The sequence below is a fragment of the Euwallacea fornicatus genome, chromosome 31 (assembly GCF_040115645.1).
Source record: "Euwallacea fornicatus isolate EFF26 chromosome 31, ASM4011564v1, whole genome shotgun sequence".
NCBI lineage: Eukaryota > Metazoa > Arthropoda > Insecta > Coleoptera > Curculionidae > Euwallacea > Euwallacea fornicatus.
In genome coordinates this window covers 2,252,947-2,269,879 of record NC_089571.1, presented here as the reverse complement: position 1 = coordinate 2,269,879, position 16,933 = coordinate 2,252,947, and the positions used below count along the sequence as shown (strand labels likewise).

Here is a 16,933-nt window from a genome sequence, read left to right as displayed (position 1 = left end):
CACTGATCTGGGCAATACAACCGAGTATTTCAGATTTTAGTGGATATTTCCACAGCCAAAGTCAATAGCTTTTCATATTTCCCAGCTCTGAAAAAATTTTCAAAATCAAATTGATGAAAAACCACGCTTATCTTGAATTTTAAACTATTTTAATACAACTCAGTATTAATGTTCTCGGAATTAATTGCCATAGATATTTTTCAAATATCGAGAAATTTGTGCTTTCGCTTATTAACCCAACACTGGCGCACGTCGTTTCTTAGAGCTTTCATAAACGTATGAAAAGCAGATTAATAAATGAAGATATTTACCTCTCTACTCATAACGATTTTAGATTTACCTTTGACGCGAGACTCTAATGTTTACAATATTAATTAATTTATTAATTGTGGTTCATGCCCCCAGCATAATTCCTGAGAGAATACTTCAAAGTATGGCAATTCCTGAAAGCTCTAATTAATTTTTAACCGCGAAGTGATTGATATTTTGATTGGTCGCGACAGTTTAAATTTGGTAAAATCCGCAATTAAGCAAAAGAGTAAAGATTATTGGCGAAAGCTCCAAACTTACCAATAACCGTTCTTTGGCTACGTTGGATTTTCACCAAATGGTGGAATGCGCCATCCTTGATCTATGACAGTAGCGTCGGGGATTTTTTCACGAGCTCCTCTCATTCCATCTACAGGGTGTGAATGCAGAGCAGTGCAACGTTTTAAATTTTTCACGAGTAATTTGCGAAATGTGACTAAAAGGATTTTTTTTCGATGTCAAATGAAGTGTTCTGCTTTTGCCTCGCAACGTTTTTGAGATATTTTTAATGCATTACGTTGCTACGGAAATATAACTTTTCATGAAATTGCCTCCAACTTTTTCAATATGCCCGTTTTTAATTAAACAATGGCCGACACGACCTAGATTGCAACAAGAGATAATTCCTAATGAAAATAGTTAACACCAACTGGGCGCAAAAATGGATTGAAGGGTTTTGTCCCTTTTTCATCTATTTAAGAGCTACATATGCCTAATTCAGTAGCTTCCAGAAGACTCTCCATTTTACAGGGTTGCACAAAAAGTCTCTTTTAAAGATGGGAAAACGGTCTAATCAATTTTGTAAATTAAATTCTGGTTTTAAATTCATGTTTTAATGGTGGATGGTACACAGGTCCTTTTGTCAATGTGAACGTTGAAGGTCTTGTGAAGACAATGAGACCAGCGAGTGCATATTATTCAACATTCAGACGTCATCTTCCAACATCGAATAACATGCACTATGTTCCCTCATTAGGGGGACAATAATTATTGTTGTTTAAAAGAAAACATTTGAAATATTAGAAAAAAAAATAATTTTAGTGTTTTCCTCAGCTGTAATTATCAAAAAAATATATATATATGTTGACCAATTCGCACGATGAAAATTACAATATTGTCATTATTTGAACTTTATTGTTGGAATCTAATATTGCTACTTCGTCAATTTTAAAACTCTCCATTCGGGATGAAAATTCAAAGATCTCCATTTCCGGCCGCAAAAAAATGCTTTCCACTTTCTTTCGGTTATTTTCGGTCCATCGGAACTCATCGTTCTCGTTCTAATTCCAAAAGGTCAAAAATGTGGATGGCCCTGGTCCAGTTGGCCGAATCTTAATTAGCGAAAGCAGATTCGAAAACCTAAATCGTATAGGAAAGCGTGTCTAAAATTACCTTAATTTGCCTTCAAATTTGCGATCTTGGAACATGGAGTTATCATTGGAATATATTTGCTTGTAAGCTCGAAATACTTGACATACAAATTTAAAAATAATACTTTTTAATCTGCTTCACGGGTGCTGATGAAATATACGACTGGTGTTTACGTATAAGTCATAATATTTGAATAATTTGATATCATCCTTTTGTTCTCCGGCGGGATTGTTTCTTTGTTACCTAGAAGTTACAGCAGGGATTTTCCGTTTACGTCACAAGACGAACAACAGATTTGCCCAGGCAGTTTTTCCAATATAAGATTTACCTTTAAGCGAAACAATACACATTGTATAGAGAGGGAAAAACGTCTCGCAAATAGGTGGGATCTCGTCAATATTTGACCAGGCCTTTAAAAATATATAATGATATATTTTGATGGAGAAAAATTGATATAGCATTAGACTTTTCCATTAATTCACCCGAACCCGCTGCCAATTAATCTCAAAATAATTTAAAGTGAAATGGACCTCCAGTAGGACTAATCGAACGTTTTCAATATTTCAGGAGGAAGCGGAGCACAGGAAGCACGAATTCTGGAAATTGCTGGACGAACACAATGCGGTCATCGAAAATCTCAAGAGGATAGAAAAACTTGAACATAAAATTATTTAAAAGAAGATATATTCAATTTATGTTTTATTAGAAGTTTACATAAAAATTTATTTTTGCATTTGGTGGTAATTTTCGGTCTCATACGTCACACCCTGCATAGCCCACATTGGGCTAATTCAGGTCAGGAAGCCAATATTTCCCAACAACAACCACCAAAACATCTTATATTATGCATTGCTAGTCTAGATCATAAGTCTGATACTCAACTTAATTATTTAGGACTACCGCAGTTAAGCTCACATTATTTGAGTACGTATTTAGGGGCAATGGTAGGAAAGTACACTTAGTGGGACAATAGGAGTCTATTATAAAAATATTTATATCTATTAAAGAAATTATAAACACCGTTGCTAGCTAATACACCATAACATTTTTACCTTAAGTATATATTTAAGTTAAGTCGTTTTCTAGGGGGAGATTGCGATTCTTTCAGGCTTCTCCGTATACTTAAGGTTGAAAGACTGAAATTATGGGTTTTCCAAGCGAACTAACAATACAAAAAGGGAACCAATGGATAGTTGTGCTTGTGTAGTTTTAGAATATTTGTACGAGCAAATGTTTATTCAGTACAACTTGTAGTCGAGATTGTTGTTTTCTATAGATCGTATTTAATTTAGAGTTTTAGTGAACTGAAGTTATTTGTCACTATTTTCATAGAAGAATAAAATTACATGGAAAAGCTCAAGTGTTTCCATTAGACGGCAACGGTGACTGGCAGACGGTGCTGAAATCAGTCTGGAGGCGAAGCTTGGTATTCGTGGAGATCCCTTCGGTCGGCCATTTAGTCAAGTCGTGAACGTCAAAATGTCGGGAAATTTCTACTAAAATTATTGAATAAATTTTCGGTAAAAAGGGCAAAGCAACGGTATAAATTGGAAACAGAAGTTAAAAACAGGGAATGACTAACTGCTCTAAATTAAATCAGTCTCAGCTCTATGAATTCAATTTTAATTTACCTCCAGCGAACTCAAAAAGCGATCGGGTACGTAATGAATGACGGTGATTTACTCACAATTTTAATAACAGTGTTCCCAAAGAAACTGGACGCAATTTGCAGATAGTTGTACACAGGAGAGCAGAAAACATAAAAGAAAAATTCAATCGAACACGACAATTAGGAACTCGATATTCTCTCCCACAACGCACAGTTGCAGCTTTTACAACAATACCTTAAAGTGCATATAAAATAAAGAATATTGGGTTTCGGACAGAAACGTAATCGCCTACAAAACGTTAAAAAAAAAGACGAAAACAAAGAAAAGGTATTTTGTTAATTCTCATTTGAGAATTCAAAACGAGCTCCTTCGGAATGAAGGATAATTCATGCAAAATAAAATTCAAAAAAAAAATAAAAAATAATAAAATTAATCTTTTACTCTGTAAAAAATTTACTTTTTGGACTCCCTGTAGCCTCGACTCCGCCTCGGTTATGAGAAACGCTGCGGCAATAAATTTACTGTTTTTGTTCACGTTGCGAAAGAAATACCTATTTGCTACCGTCGTGCTTTGGATAGAAAATATATCCTTAATCTATTCTCTAATCCAACTTCTCTCAGAATGCGGTCAAGGTCCTGGGAATTATAATGTCATGAATCGTGGTTAATTCATGAATTCCAGAGAAGGGCAATATAGAAGCTAATCTGATATGGCTGATTGTAGCGTGCGAAAGGGGTCAATTTCATTAATGGCTGATAACACGAAAATCCGGGATGGTAAATCCGAGTAAATAATGTATAGATTGCTTAAATCCATGTGCGGAAGCAACCCATTATCGGATTTAATATTGGGGTTGATCGCTTCAAGCTAAATTGCCTTGGATGTTTTGGTTTGATATAATTAATACGGTTTGTCTCGGTAAATACCCCAGTCACTGAATAAAATGGATGTTGAGAACGTAGTGTAGTTGTAAATTGGTGAAAAAAATCCATCCGATGTTGTTGAGGACGAAATTTAATTAAACTTTAAACAGTGTTTAGGGGAGGGAAATCACCCTTACTATCTGACACGAAAACAAAGGACGTAGTTTTCTGTAAAATTGCTTTGTTTGAATTATTTCGACTTCACACTATCTCCAATATTCTTAAATTCGTATAATTTTTCATAACATGATAAGAGACCGTCTAGATTTTCTCTAATTGATCTCGCCCACAAACCCGAAGTAATGCTCAATTTACCCTCACTTTGAAACACCCGATCTGGTTTTTTTACGATTTCGAACTAATAGGAATTAATCTGACCATATTTCCCCTAACCAGGAATCGGTAACAACCCCAGAGTTTCAGGGTTTCCCATTAATTGAAATTAGCCTGATGCCAATTTCACTAACCTCGAAGCATTCTGATTTTGTCTTGATGCCGCTATAACCGAAACTAACATGGGTTTTCTCCATTTACTTATCATTAACCGCTATTATAACTACAAGTTTTATATGTATACCTTAACCATTATTTCAGGGTGTGGCTCCTTAGGTCATTTCATGCGGTCATTTGTCCGCATGAAATTTTTAGCTATTGCCTGTCCAAACATTTTCTTTTCAAATTGTTGTTTTTAAAATTTTAAGAAAGTACTTTAGATACTGCTTGCAATGTTAATTTGCGTTAATTGGATATAAGGCAATTTGAATAACAGCAGTATTTCCTTGGCTAAACCCGTGGCGCCCTTGCCTACGTTTCTTCCGATATTATTTGCGGCAAGAATGGTACGCCACTGACATTTGTTGTATTAATATATGTTTACCGACTTATAATGAGCTTAAAACGATGTTACCTGTTTTACTTGTACTTAAACAAGCCTGACTTTGTCACGATTTCCCGGCATCATGAATTAACCTAATCTCTTCAGTTTAACAGGAATATGTGATTTTTTCACGGATTCTCCTACCGGCAATCAGGAACAGTCTGGTTGTTTCGCCCTCTCTGAGAGAAACTGATGAACTTTTTTAGCTCCGATTGAAATTAAAAAAAAAAAAAAAAAAAAAAAAAAACAAGATTTTTGTTTTTTTTTCTCAATAACCTGAATTCGGTGGAGTTTTCCTGGGTGCGCCGGTAACCGATCAGAAACTGATTTCCCAATAGCCGATGGTGACCGATAATAACCTTGATTTTTGATCGATTTACTTGCTAGCAGATAACATATTGACTTTTTCGTGATCAAAAACTGTAGCAGAATTCGCCAGGAATCAAAAGTCTTTGTTCCTCTTCGTTTTCAAATTTTTTGAATTTCCTTACTGACAGGGAGATTAAACATTCTACATAATGAACAGTGGAATCTGGTCTGCAAGTTACAAGAAATATTGATTCAACAACTAGACAAACAAATTGCCGTCACCTTCGTTCCCTTTTTTACGTTTCACTTGAAGGCTCTATGCTTAAAAATTTAGTTTCTCATTTGCAGTAAACAGCATTTACTCCCAAGCAACACGCTTGGATACATTTCTGTTCTCCAATTCAGGATATAAACGTTCCATTGATACACATTCATAAATCTTTTGCAATATCATATTAATCTTGAGAGTGCTTCATTGTTTGACAAAAGAATATTGAGAATGATACGCAACAAGGGCGTGAATGATACAATGTTCGGTATAAACAACGCACGTTTTTGCTTGCAAAGCTGCACTACTTAGCAGCCCAATAAATTAAAACCAAGAAATAACTTGTTTTTGTTAGTGGATTATGTGTGTTCCACTCTAGTGATTAAAATAACGGATATTATAATAAGGCTGTTTTGTACTTACGTAGCTGTTTTATGTGCAATTCCCGGAGCAATTCCACCATTTTATGGGGGGATTTAAAAATAGTAAAGACAAGATTGAAACAATACATACATTATAACATTTTCCCGGTCGTTTCCTACAGGTGAATTTAATATAATTTAATAACGATCGGCTACCACTTTTTAGTGACAATAATCGCTGGTTTTTCCATTAATTTTCAATTTCTAGCAGACCCCGAGTTGCCTCTACGTTCGAGTCTACGTCGTTTCAGCTCGTCGCATAACTGATCTATAAATTTTATTACAGAAATAAGAACCTCGAGAGCATACAAGTTCTTCTTCGTGTATTAAGCTCATCATTTTTCGAATATTTTTCGGAATATCAACTCTCAAATCACTGCCAGCTCCAGTGCGAGACTTTAACCTGAAGTTGCTTTTTGTCGGACATGCTAGTTTTACGTGAGTCCTATAATATTTCTACTCCAAAATTGGATAAATATTTTTAAAAAGCCTAAATAAACAAAAACAAACTATTTCCAGCTGGATTTCTGGCCAAAAATGGTAAAAAATTATAACTGAAATGGGGAACGACAACTGATAAAAAATTAATTTTCAATTTATTAAAATATTTCCGTTTCCAAGAGCGTAAATATTCAACTGCTCACGGTGTGTTTCCTCTATTAAGATTTACACCAAAGTTTGTGAACATCAATACAATGCAAAATTGTGGTTTTCAGTATTGGGTAACCCACAACGCATTGGCGTGCAGTTTATTTTATCAGCCGCAAAGTAATTAAAGAAATTTTGATATCTGCAACGAACGTACCAAGTTTTAGTGTTTATTAATATTTACATTGGAAAATTATAAACGATACATCAGCGTGCAGTTGGATGTGCATATTCGCAAAAATTATTTATAAATAATTATTGTGATGTTAAAGTAGTGATCGTTGCGGCATCGGAAATCAATGTGATGTCAAGTTCTAATGCTAGAGGGGATATGTGGTGGTGGTTATATCTACGAAAGGAATCACAGTTCAAGGAATAGAAGCTGCAAGCGTGCGTTCGTTAACTCAAATTGAAGAACGAAGGAAGAACAAGCGAGCCGATGCTTGTCACATCACAGTTCGTGTTTTGGGACTCCCTGGACCCCCTCCCTACTCTTATTAACTAACCTAATTACTACCTGGGTTTCTCACCCCCGCTTGGCCATGTCTATACACCAGATACCCTAACTGTCTTTTTTTACTATATCTTCAAGGATAGGGACGCGGCGCTGTAAAATGAAAAGAACGGATACAACTCAAGAAAGCACCAATAGTCAACTAAACTACGACTTTATTTTACAACCCTACGTCATATTTCTAGATTTTTGGATCCGTCCAAATTCTCCCTGTACCTCTGAGGTTAAACTAGAAAAATAATTGTTAACATTCAGTTTTAAAGAGAACGGCTGAAACTCTCTACTGAGCCTCAAAACACATTGGCCTATCTTAAGGATTTTTGTTAAAGGCAAATATTCAAAATTCCGAGATTTTTTTAAAACTATTTTAAGTTGAAGAACTGTGAAACATCAAATCAGCCATAACACACTGGCTTACCCGGAGTTTTTCGTGCTTCTGGTGCTTTTAACAACATTCACTGAACTTCAGTTTTTCTCTAATCTCACTTTTTCAATTGCAATTTCAAAATTTTCTCTACATTTTGTAGACAAGACTTCAACTTAGCAATGCACCCAAAATTCATTGGCGTATTTACAGGGCTCGTAAAAAGTATTGCAACGCGTCTATAACTTTCGTTTAAGCACGTATATATATATATATATATATATATATATATATATTTTAAACATTTAATGCATTATTTTAGATATTGAAATTTTTCGTCCCTATCCGACAACCCCTATTAATTTTTTATTTTCAAATGGAAAGTGCCCATTGTGGCATATCACGTGATAGGTACTTCAATAAGGTACACAACGGTACATTCAGAACTAAAATTATATCAGCAGTTTCTTTAAAAAATAAAATTTTCAGATAAAGAACTAACTAACATACTATTACATCAAATAAAATTGAATTTCCTGCAATAAATGTTGAAATTGGGCTCGAGTAACAATTTGGCCGTGACTCAGTCGTATCTCCAGCTCTGTTATGCAATTATCCAGCATTACTTCTATTATTAATTCAAATTCTGTTTGAATTCTAAGACGTAACTCATCTGAATTTTGCGGTCTATTTTGATTAAACGGAACCTTTTAAGTAACTTCACGAGAGAATCTAGGGGCGTAAGATCTGGAGATCGCGGTGGCCATTCCATTGCCCCTCTTCCGCTGACCCATCTCCTAAGGAAAATTTCATCAAGATGCTCTCGCAGCAATAGCACAATGTGGTGGTGAACCATCTTGATGGAATCAAGTATTATTGGCTGCTTGCTCCCCATTTTCTCGAGGAAAAATGCGGAAATTGATGGAAGTATTTCGTAATCCAATAAGTGCAGGTATGGCGCGTTATTTAAGTTCTCCTCTATGAAAAATGGACGGATGAACTGAGGGCCGATCGCAGTAAGTTTTTGCGCATGTTGTTTATGCTGAATCTGCATCCAATGAGAACTGTCTGTAGACCAGTAGCGACAATTATGTCCATGAATAAATCCATTTAATCAAAACATTGATTCGTCTGAAAATAATTTTCGGGGAAATAATTAATTATTCTGAATGTCTTTTTTGCATCAATTCTCAAAATTCCATCCAAAATAAGATTGAGCTGTCTATCTAGTAAGCAAAAATGAACACTTTTAATCTTTCCAGGATATGAAATGTGTTTTTTTTTTTTTAAAGGAAACTATAGATCCAATTTTCTTTCTGAATATACCGGTGTATCCCTAATTAAATTATCTTTCATTTGACATACTACAAAGGACGCCTTTCCATTTGAAAATCAAAAGTTAGTAGGGATATGTGGATAGGGGTGAAAATTTTTACCATCGAAAAGAGTGCATTAAATGCCTTTTTTTAAATAAGGCTATACGTGTTTAAGTTTTTTTTTTTAATTTTGGATTTATGAAAATTATAAAAGTGTTGCAATACTTTTTACAAGCACTGTATATTTCGTCAATACCAACTTATTCGAAATTAGTTTCTTATCCGATCCATTATAGGATTCCTGTCATCATCTCTGTTTTACTCTTTTTTAACATAGAAGGGACATTCGATAAGGCAGAAACCGACAATATTTGCGATGCCTTTTGGCCTAGAGCATCCCCCCTAAGCTAGTGGTGAGCTAGGTCATATTTTAGCTTTGCAATCACAAGGTCCCGATAACTCTGACAGACCACGAAGAAAAAATTAGGATTAGGGGAAGTTTCCACGGTGATCCAGGTGACTCCTGATGGACGGTCTTCTCAAGAGGTTTCAGTCGAGTAGATTCTGAAATTTGAACCTAATCTGCAAAAGCTGCAAAGAAATGACGTGCGACAAAATGATAACGCTAACTTAACAACTGTGCACGATAGTGGAAAAAAATGGAGTCTAAAATCCCACGTCCTACATTGCTCTTTTACTCTGATGATCAGTGCGTGAGTTTCCTATAGATCCCTGATTCGGTTGCTAAGGATGGATAAGACCTGCTCTGGCTAAAGTTTGTCAGAAAGCTGATCGTCCCCGGTGCTTTCAGGGCCATTTTTGGAGTGATGTTCAACGCTTTGCAAGGATTGTCGGAAATTCCAATTTAAATTAAGATGGAGGCTGTAGTTTCCCATAGGGAGATTTGAATAAACAATGAAAGCAAACGCTAGAGGATACCGATAATTCGAAGGTTTCTAAGCTAGCTCGTATATACTGTCGGAGAGAATCGTTTGGAGTGAATTTTGAGTCGCGTAAATTCCAAAGAGAAAGATAGAGAGAAAAATTTGCGATATAGCTCCTTCAGTTACCATAGGAAAACAACCAAATTTGGTGAGATATACTATCATAAATGATGTAAGGTCGTCGGCATATGAGGTTTTACTCTGAAGAAAAAAAGAACGAGTGATAAATCTCAACGGTATAGAACATATTTAGTCACAGGTTATTGCAGACTAAACCAACATGTGCACCTCCTGAAAATGAAGGACATCTCTTGGTGCAGACACTGCGGTGCGGGAGAGGAATACTCATACCATTTGCTAGTATTATGTGATAGGTAGCCACGTCCGAGGCAAAGGACTCTACTTCTACTTCGAGAAGAACCTTCCTCCCATCACAAAGGAAATTAGTCATTTTGTGGAGGGGAAGGGGGACAACATAGAGTCAAAAGAGGATATTGGGGAGGAAAAGGACCTCTGAGAGTTTGATCGCAGGGTTTCAGCCAGCCCTTTTGCGTTGGTAGTGCTATCGCTACACCCGCAAATTCGTGTCAGGAATTTGTAGTAAAATTCTAGGTTTTCGTAGAATCTTATTGAGGAAATCTTAGCTTGAACGTGCAGTCATAATTGAATTTTGAATCCAATAAATATCATTCGAAGAAATATAATTCCTTTAAGTAAAAATCGGACAAAAGGAAAGACTAAATTTATGTATTATAATATATTTCTTTTATATATAAAAACATAAATCTGTTTACGGCTTCTCGCCTAATACTGTTGCAATTTCCTTACATAGTTATCTTAGAGATATAACAATTTGCATCTGGCTGGATAAAAAATATTTTTTACGACAAGATTCTTAGAACCGTACGATTATTATTATTATTATTATTATTATACGTATTTGTTAATTATACTGTGTTTTCTAAAGTCTAACAATAATTGATCCCTTTCCTGTTACCAAGTTCCCATAAATCTCTATTCATCACAAACCATAATTTTGATCCTTAGATATCTCTGTCAATATATTTACTTTAACACATTCAGTTTTCCTGAGCAACAACATGACATTTAAAACCTTTGTCTAAAACCTCAAAAATACTTTGATATGGAAGAACAATCTCCAACGTCTTCTAAAACTCAATGCGTTCCTCATATCTTAAAAGTTTCTTTGAAGCAAATGAGGAGCGCTTAAATGGAGCTCCATAGGTTGATGGAGTAATGGTAGAACCAACAACTTTTTCTATAATACACTGGAGCCGTGTTTCATAGCATTGGTCCCCTTAACGATCAGCACATCGCTCCCCCTGATCATCGCCAGGCTCTCCACCATACTCCTGCTGCTCTTCAGCATTAATCTGGGGGTTTCGCAAGGCAAAATAATTTTAGGATTACTACAATAAATCTTCTGGCTTTCTGCACTGGAAATCACGCCGGAACTCTCTTGTCTGGCCATGGGGACCAGCAGAAAATCTCCCTCGGACTTCCAACAAACTCCATCTCTTTGGACGTGGTTGATGAAGGTGGCTGGTTCTCCTGCAGTTGCAGCTACGCTTGGAGGAATTTGATCTCTGTCTGATATCTGGTGACTGCGATATGTGAACCCTAAAGTGCTGAGAATATCATCTACGACCCTCCTGACTCCTGCTCGTAATTCTGCATTGCGATATCCGTAGATCCAGGGATTGCACGCGCTGCTAGACAGGATTGGCAGAGCCAGGTAAATGGAGATCCAGGAAGTTAGAATATTGGTCTCAAGGAACACGTCCAGAAGCATGCATATCTGAAACAATGAAAATAATTTTTGTATTTTTATTGTTACTGTACAATTTATTTTGTTAAAAAAAACAACAATACAAAATAGGGGCGATAGTTTATGGCATAATAAACATTTGAGTGCCCCAAAGCTAGCTGTTCAATGTTTACAGAAAATCCGAACGTCTGGAAGTTCGACTTGGTCTGGCTAATATTTGCAATTGCTACTTTCTAGTTTAACTGTTTAATTAAGTTAAGAATTTCGCACTTCCATTGATTAGTGAAGCACCAGTGGATAATGAAATTAGACAGATGAAAGCTGATTTTATTTTGGTGTTAATTACTTTTCGATGAAATTTACTCAAGAGAAGGGAGCCGGGTTTTTCCATAATTTGGGTAAACGATTTTTAATTTGTTTAAAACTCTTTATTTTAAAAATTGAGGTTTTTCTAAAAGGAGTCGTTAATCCGTGAAGTCTTTCGTAATCGAGCAGACACAAGTACGTTTGAGAAGAAGTCGAGTTTGGTTTTTAGTGGTTTCGTTAACTCATCTAATGGGAGGTTTGATTCGGGGTAGAAATGAGACTCAGGTTGAACAATTTCAGACGAATACTGCTGTTCAAAAATTTCGAAGTTCTAGACAAAGCTCCCTCTTTCTAATCAGGAAAGGTTTAACTAATGAGCAATGACACATTTTTACACAAAAATAATGCAATTTAGCGGAATTCATCATATATCCAAAAGTTAATAATAACCGAGATGCAGCGTGTCAAAGTTGAAAAATGAAGTCACATTTTCTTCAATATGTCTCGAGCTAATCTCACAAAATTTACCATCTAGGGGTTTACTGAGATGAAAAATTCCAAATTTGTCGAGTATTTCGGTGAATCTTCTAAAGAACGCCACAATCGACGATTAGGCCTAATTCAATCTGATTTAAGTTTTTAGTGCTTCGGTGTATGTCGTTTTGAAATGAAAACATTCTTTTCTCTACTTTTTCTGCTTAAAAAAGTTATACTTTATTAGTATTGCTAAAAAAAACGGTTTCCGAAAAATTAAATTAAGCTACTTAAATTCTCATTTATTCTGCCTGTTGACATGTATTAACATATTGTTTTCGTATGGTTGAAAAGACAGAAATATAATATTAGAACAATCTTATGCCACAATTGGTCTTCTATTAATATATTCAGTAAAGTTTCAAACAAATATTTATATTATATATATTATAAATACTACGGAAGCTCAACAGGTCTACCATTTACTTGGATATACATATGTTGGAACCTTTTTACACGCTTTATCGCTTTATTTTAAAAATCAATTTTTCATTTCGAAATAACATTACTGCATTTTGAATTTTGCTTAATAATTCTTCAGGCATATTTATTACGTTTCGGTAAACTGAAGGTTTCACATAATCCCATACACAAAGGCCCATAGGATTTAAGTCGGGACTCCGCGGAGGCCAGGCTATTTGCAGTTCACGTTCCATTCAGCGATTAGCAAAACGTGGGCTGTTTCAAGTTAAAATGAATGACAAAACCCAAATTCTGAAATTGCAACAACAAATTTTTATATTTTCATAAAGATATATAGGGAATATTAGATTTGATTTTTTAGTGTCTAAATATTATAAAATAATTCTTATTATTCATCACCATCTTTCTTTTGAAAAAAAATGTGAAACCTTCAAATACAATGTATCTTGCAGATAAAAGGAAGGGAAATCGAGTTTCAAATACCTCTTCAAATAAAGCCATGAGAAATAGGGAGATGGTTGTTCGTAAATTCAATTTTGTTCAGATAACCAACAAAAAAAATTTTTTTGTTTTATTTTGCGGTGTGAGGAAAATGCGCAACATTCTCTATATTTAACCAACCATGTACATTTGGATTATTTACAGTTTTGGACGATTCATTGATGTGGGTCGAAGTTGAAATATTTTTTGAGGCATCTAGAGAATTCGTTGAGGAATCATTGTTCCAGAAAATGTATGATTATTCGTCCAGATGCTAAACAAACTCTATAAATCTGCCTAGTCATTCGATTTTAAATAAATCTTCTTTCATTCTTTCATATTTTGTTATTTCATTTATGTTAGTACATTGGATTGTAAATGAAAACTCTTCTTATGATAGATTCACTGAAAAACTTCCCTGTTTAGTTAATCCCAATAGTTTAAGCTAATATGAAAAAAATTTTTTTTAATTATTTCTCCTCGCTTCTGTTCCTGTGGTTAATTTCGTTTTAATTTTAGATAGGTATAATTACCCCTCAGGGAGGTTTGCTAAAGAGAAGCTTTGGAATCCTAATTTCTTCCCTTGCACACTTTTTTAAATTGACTAGATTCGGCCTAAGTCTGTCCTCATTCTGGCAAGTTTCAAAGCTATGTTATTGGTCATACTACTTAATCAGATTAGGTTAATTTAAGAGCTCTAGATTGTTAGAATGAAGCGTATTTATTTATTTGATCTTTAACTTACTCCACTTATTGTATCAACTGATGCCCTCCATTTCCTGTTCCACTTTAATGCATCTTAGCAATATTAATGCACAAATTTGGAAGTCATAAAATCTTTTTTTATCTCTTCGTTTTCATAGTTTTTTTTCCTTATTTTTTTTGTGAGTTCTATTTTCATAACATTAACGATTTTGCTTTTTCCTGCTTAGAAAAACTTGAAATTCTGTCAATTCATATTTATCAAAGAGATTAAAAAAAAAAAAAAAAACGTCGGAGGCAAGCTTTAGTGTGCCCTTAAATCTGCATTTTTCATTTATTGCTAGTAATTATTTTATGAATTCTGTACTGATGATATCTAAGATCTCACTATAATTTGATCTTGTGGTTAAAAATTCAAAGATATACGAATTTGTCAAATTATTTAGCAAATTCAAGGAAGAAATATTTGGTCACAGATAAAAACACTTGGAGATAATAATAGCACAAAATAAGAATATACTTTTTTTTTCAATACGTTTATCTCTTTTTCATTTCTTATTTGTCCCCTTTTCTACCGTATGTTTTGTTTTAAACGCATCTCTTTCCTTTGGTCGCCATTTTGATCAGTCGCCCAATAGTAGTCAAAGGAAACTTTAGCAACAACAATAATTGTTAATGCTTTGATAGAAGGTCGGCGTTTTTGGATTATTCGAGGAATAATCCGAATATGCAGTTAAGCGTATCATCAAGCTAATATCCCCCGAAATGAAGAACATGAATAATATTCGTTCTCCGCTTTACTATTTCTACGGACATTAGTTTGCAATTAAAGTTGCTATCGGATCGATTATATACCCCTAAACGACTGAGCTGTAATCCTTCCACTATTATTGATTCTTGCCAGTTAAACTATCGTGAGTCTTCGAAAAAAACTAAACCATCATTTATTCAGATAATAAAATCATCAATTATTGTGATTATCTGCATACAGGGATTAATTAAACTCATTTCACATAACAATTACTTCTATTATTTTCCTCAACAAGTCATACACGTGTATTCCATTCAAGAGACGTACTCAGAATGTTGCCTGGTTTTTTGATAGCAATTAACAAAATCGAATTTAATAAATTAACCCATCAACTTCCAAACAATAACTAGAGTTAACGTCGAGTGTCCTTTTGTTGAAACTTTTTAAAATGCACAAAAATTTTTAACTCCTATGCACATAGAGATTTAATGAGTGCAAGCGAAAGGCAATTAGGTGATTGATAAGTGCGAGCGAGACGGGCTACAGTTTTCCCTTCCATTGTCAACGGGCGGCTAGCGTTGTTGACTTGCAAGCAGTACCAGAGACGATAGAGACTGAAAACTAAATTATTTAATTTCTCTTTTAACAATTATTGATGTCTTTGTACCGCATATCGTTGTTTTCGTATAGGCATCTGCGTTGAACAGTTGAGGTCTTTCGCCTAGATAGCGCTGCGATCGGAACACGGAAGTTTCATTTTAACATCGTGCCATCTTTGTTTGGCACTGACATTCATTGATTGCTGACCTAATAATTGACCTTTGTCAGTGCTACCTTCCCAATTTTGATTTTGAGCCCGGAAAGCGCATTTTTTATTTTTTAATACGACTTTCCGCCCTGCGTTCGGATATTCCGTTAAGGATGTGGAAAGAATTTAAGACACCTTCTAAAATCTACATAGGTATATGATCACATTGATGAAATTGGGAATTTAGTAAACAGAAGGTATTTGAAACCTATATTTTACCAGATAACGAACTTACCTGGAGGAACAAGAAAGCTCAAAGATCCGCACTTCAAAAGAGCTGATTAGACCGTTGGTGAATTGCATTTTTGAATTTTTCGGGAGTATTTAATAAATAATAGCTTTTTTCACAACTGAAATTCTGCTACTGTCAATTTTTAATTCAATAACTGAGAAAAAGCACGTGCGAAGGAAATTTTCTCATTGCGCATGCTTAATGGTTCGATATTGCGAATGAAGCTAATATTTTATATTACTGTGTTAACCTTCACCTCTTTCTATCCTTCCCACACTGTTCCCTTCCTTCTTCCGCACTCTTGAATTTATGGGTGTATTTATATTATAATTTGAACCATTTCGGAAAGAAAATGTTTCAAAATCTACTATCATCTTGACAAACGGCTTGTGGCTACCAAAATAATTGTACTGATAAACTACTCAATAACAGCGGAGCCATCTATAAATGAAAATTTCATCATCGCATTGCCAAATATCGTAAAATTAGAGTTATTCGCCTGTTCAATGTGTTATTTAGCACTAGTTTTGATAAAATATATTAAATATATGTTTTTTCACATACACGGGTTTTATTTCTCCATTAAAATAGAAAAATAAAGAAATATTATGTGAGGTACCCCACGCGCGCATTTTTGAATTGCTATTCCGCTAACAGCGCCCTCTTCGTCTAGGGTGCGACGGCAGCAGACCAATGAAGAAGCGCGAACTCCATTTTGACACTTAATTACCCCTCTCGTATTGTTTCTAACGGTACGCTGTAATGGGTGGACGGTTTGTAATACAAAAAGGGGGCTAATTTTCTAATTAGTGCGTTCTAAAAATACCATTTCTATTGTGGTGGTGGTAGAGCTAAGACTACATCAAAATTTATCTTGGTATTTGTTTTCGAAGAATGCATTCTGCATCTTTTATTTTCGGCGTGATTCCTTAGCGAAAGTTCGACGGGAATTTGCTTTAAAATTTCTTAATCGGCGTGCTCGTTCGGTGTGCACTATCAGAAACATCGTTGTAAATTTTGAAAATATGAATG

General features: G+C 34.9%; 2 protein-coding genes and 1 long non-coding RNA gene across 5 annotated transcripts in view; 1 reads left to right on the top strand and 2 right to left on the bottom strand.

Moving 5' to 3' along the window:
• Positions 1–3,035, top strand: part of LOC136348120 (uncharacterized) — a 32,647-nt gene extending 29,612 nt beyond the window's left edge. For both annotated transcript variants that reach the window (XM_066298722.1, XM_066298723.1), the window contains exon 3: positions 2,248–3,035. In XM_066298722.1, coding sequence (XP_066154819.1) covers positions 2,248–2,355 — 108 coding nt within the window. In that variant the 3' untranslated portion in view covers positions 2,356–3,035. The remainder of the gene's footprint in view (positions 1–2,247) is intronic.
• Positions 3,036–10,671: 7,636 nt separating this feature from the next.
• The window catches only part of LOC136348114 (adenosine receptor A2b-like), a 61,379-nt gene continuing 55,117 nt past the window's right edge, over positions 10,672–16,933 (bottom strand). For both annotated transcript variants that reach the window (XM_066298710.1, XM_066298711.1), the window contains one exon: positions 10,672–11,695. In XM_066298710.1, the coding sequence (XP_066154807.1) occupies positions 11,156–11,695 (540 nt within the window). In that variant the 3' untranslated portion in view covers positions 10,672–11,155. The remainder of the gene's footprint in view (positions 11,696–16,933) is intronic.
• Positions 15,042–16,309, bottom strand: LOC136348082 (uncharacterized). Its single transcript, XR_010733577.1, has 3 exons — positions 16,158–16,309; positions 15,529–15,668; positions 15,042–15,475 (listed from the first exon to the last, which is right to left on the bottom strand). It is a non-coding gene; the product is annotated as an uncharacterized lncRNA (long non-coding RNA).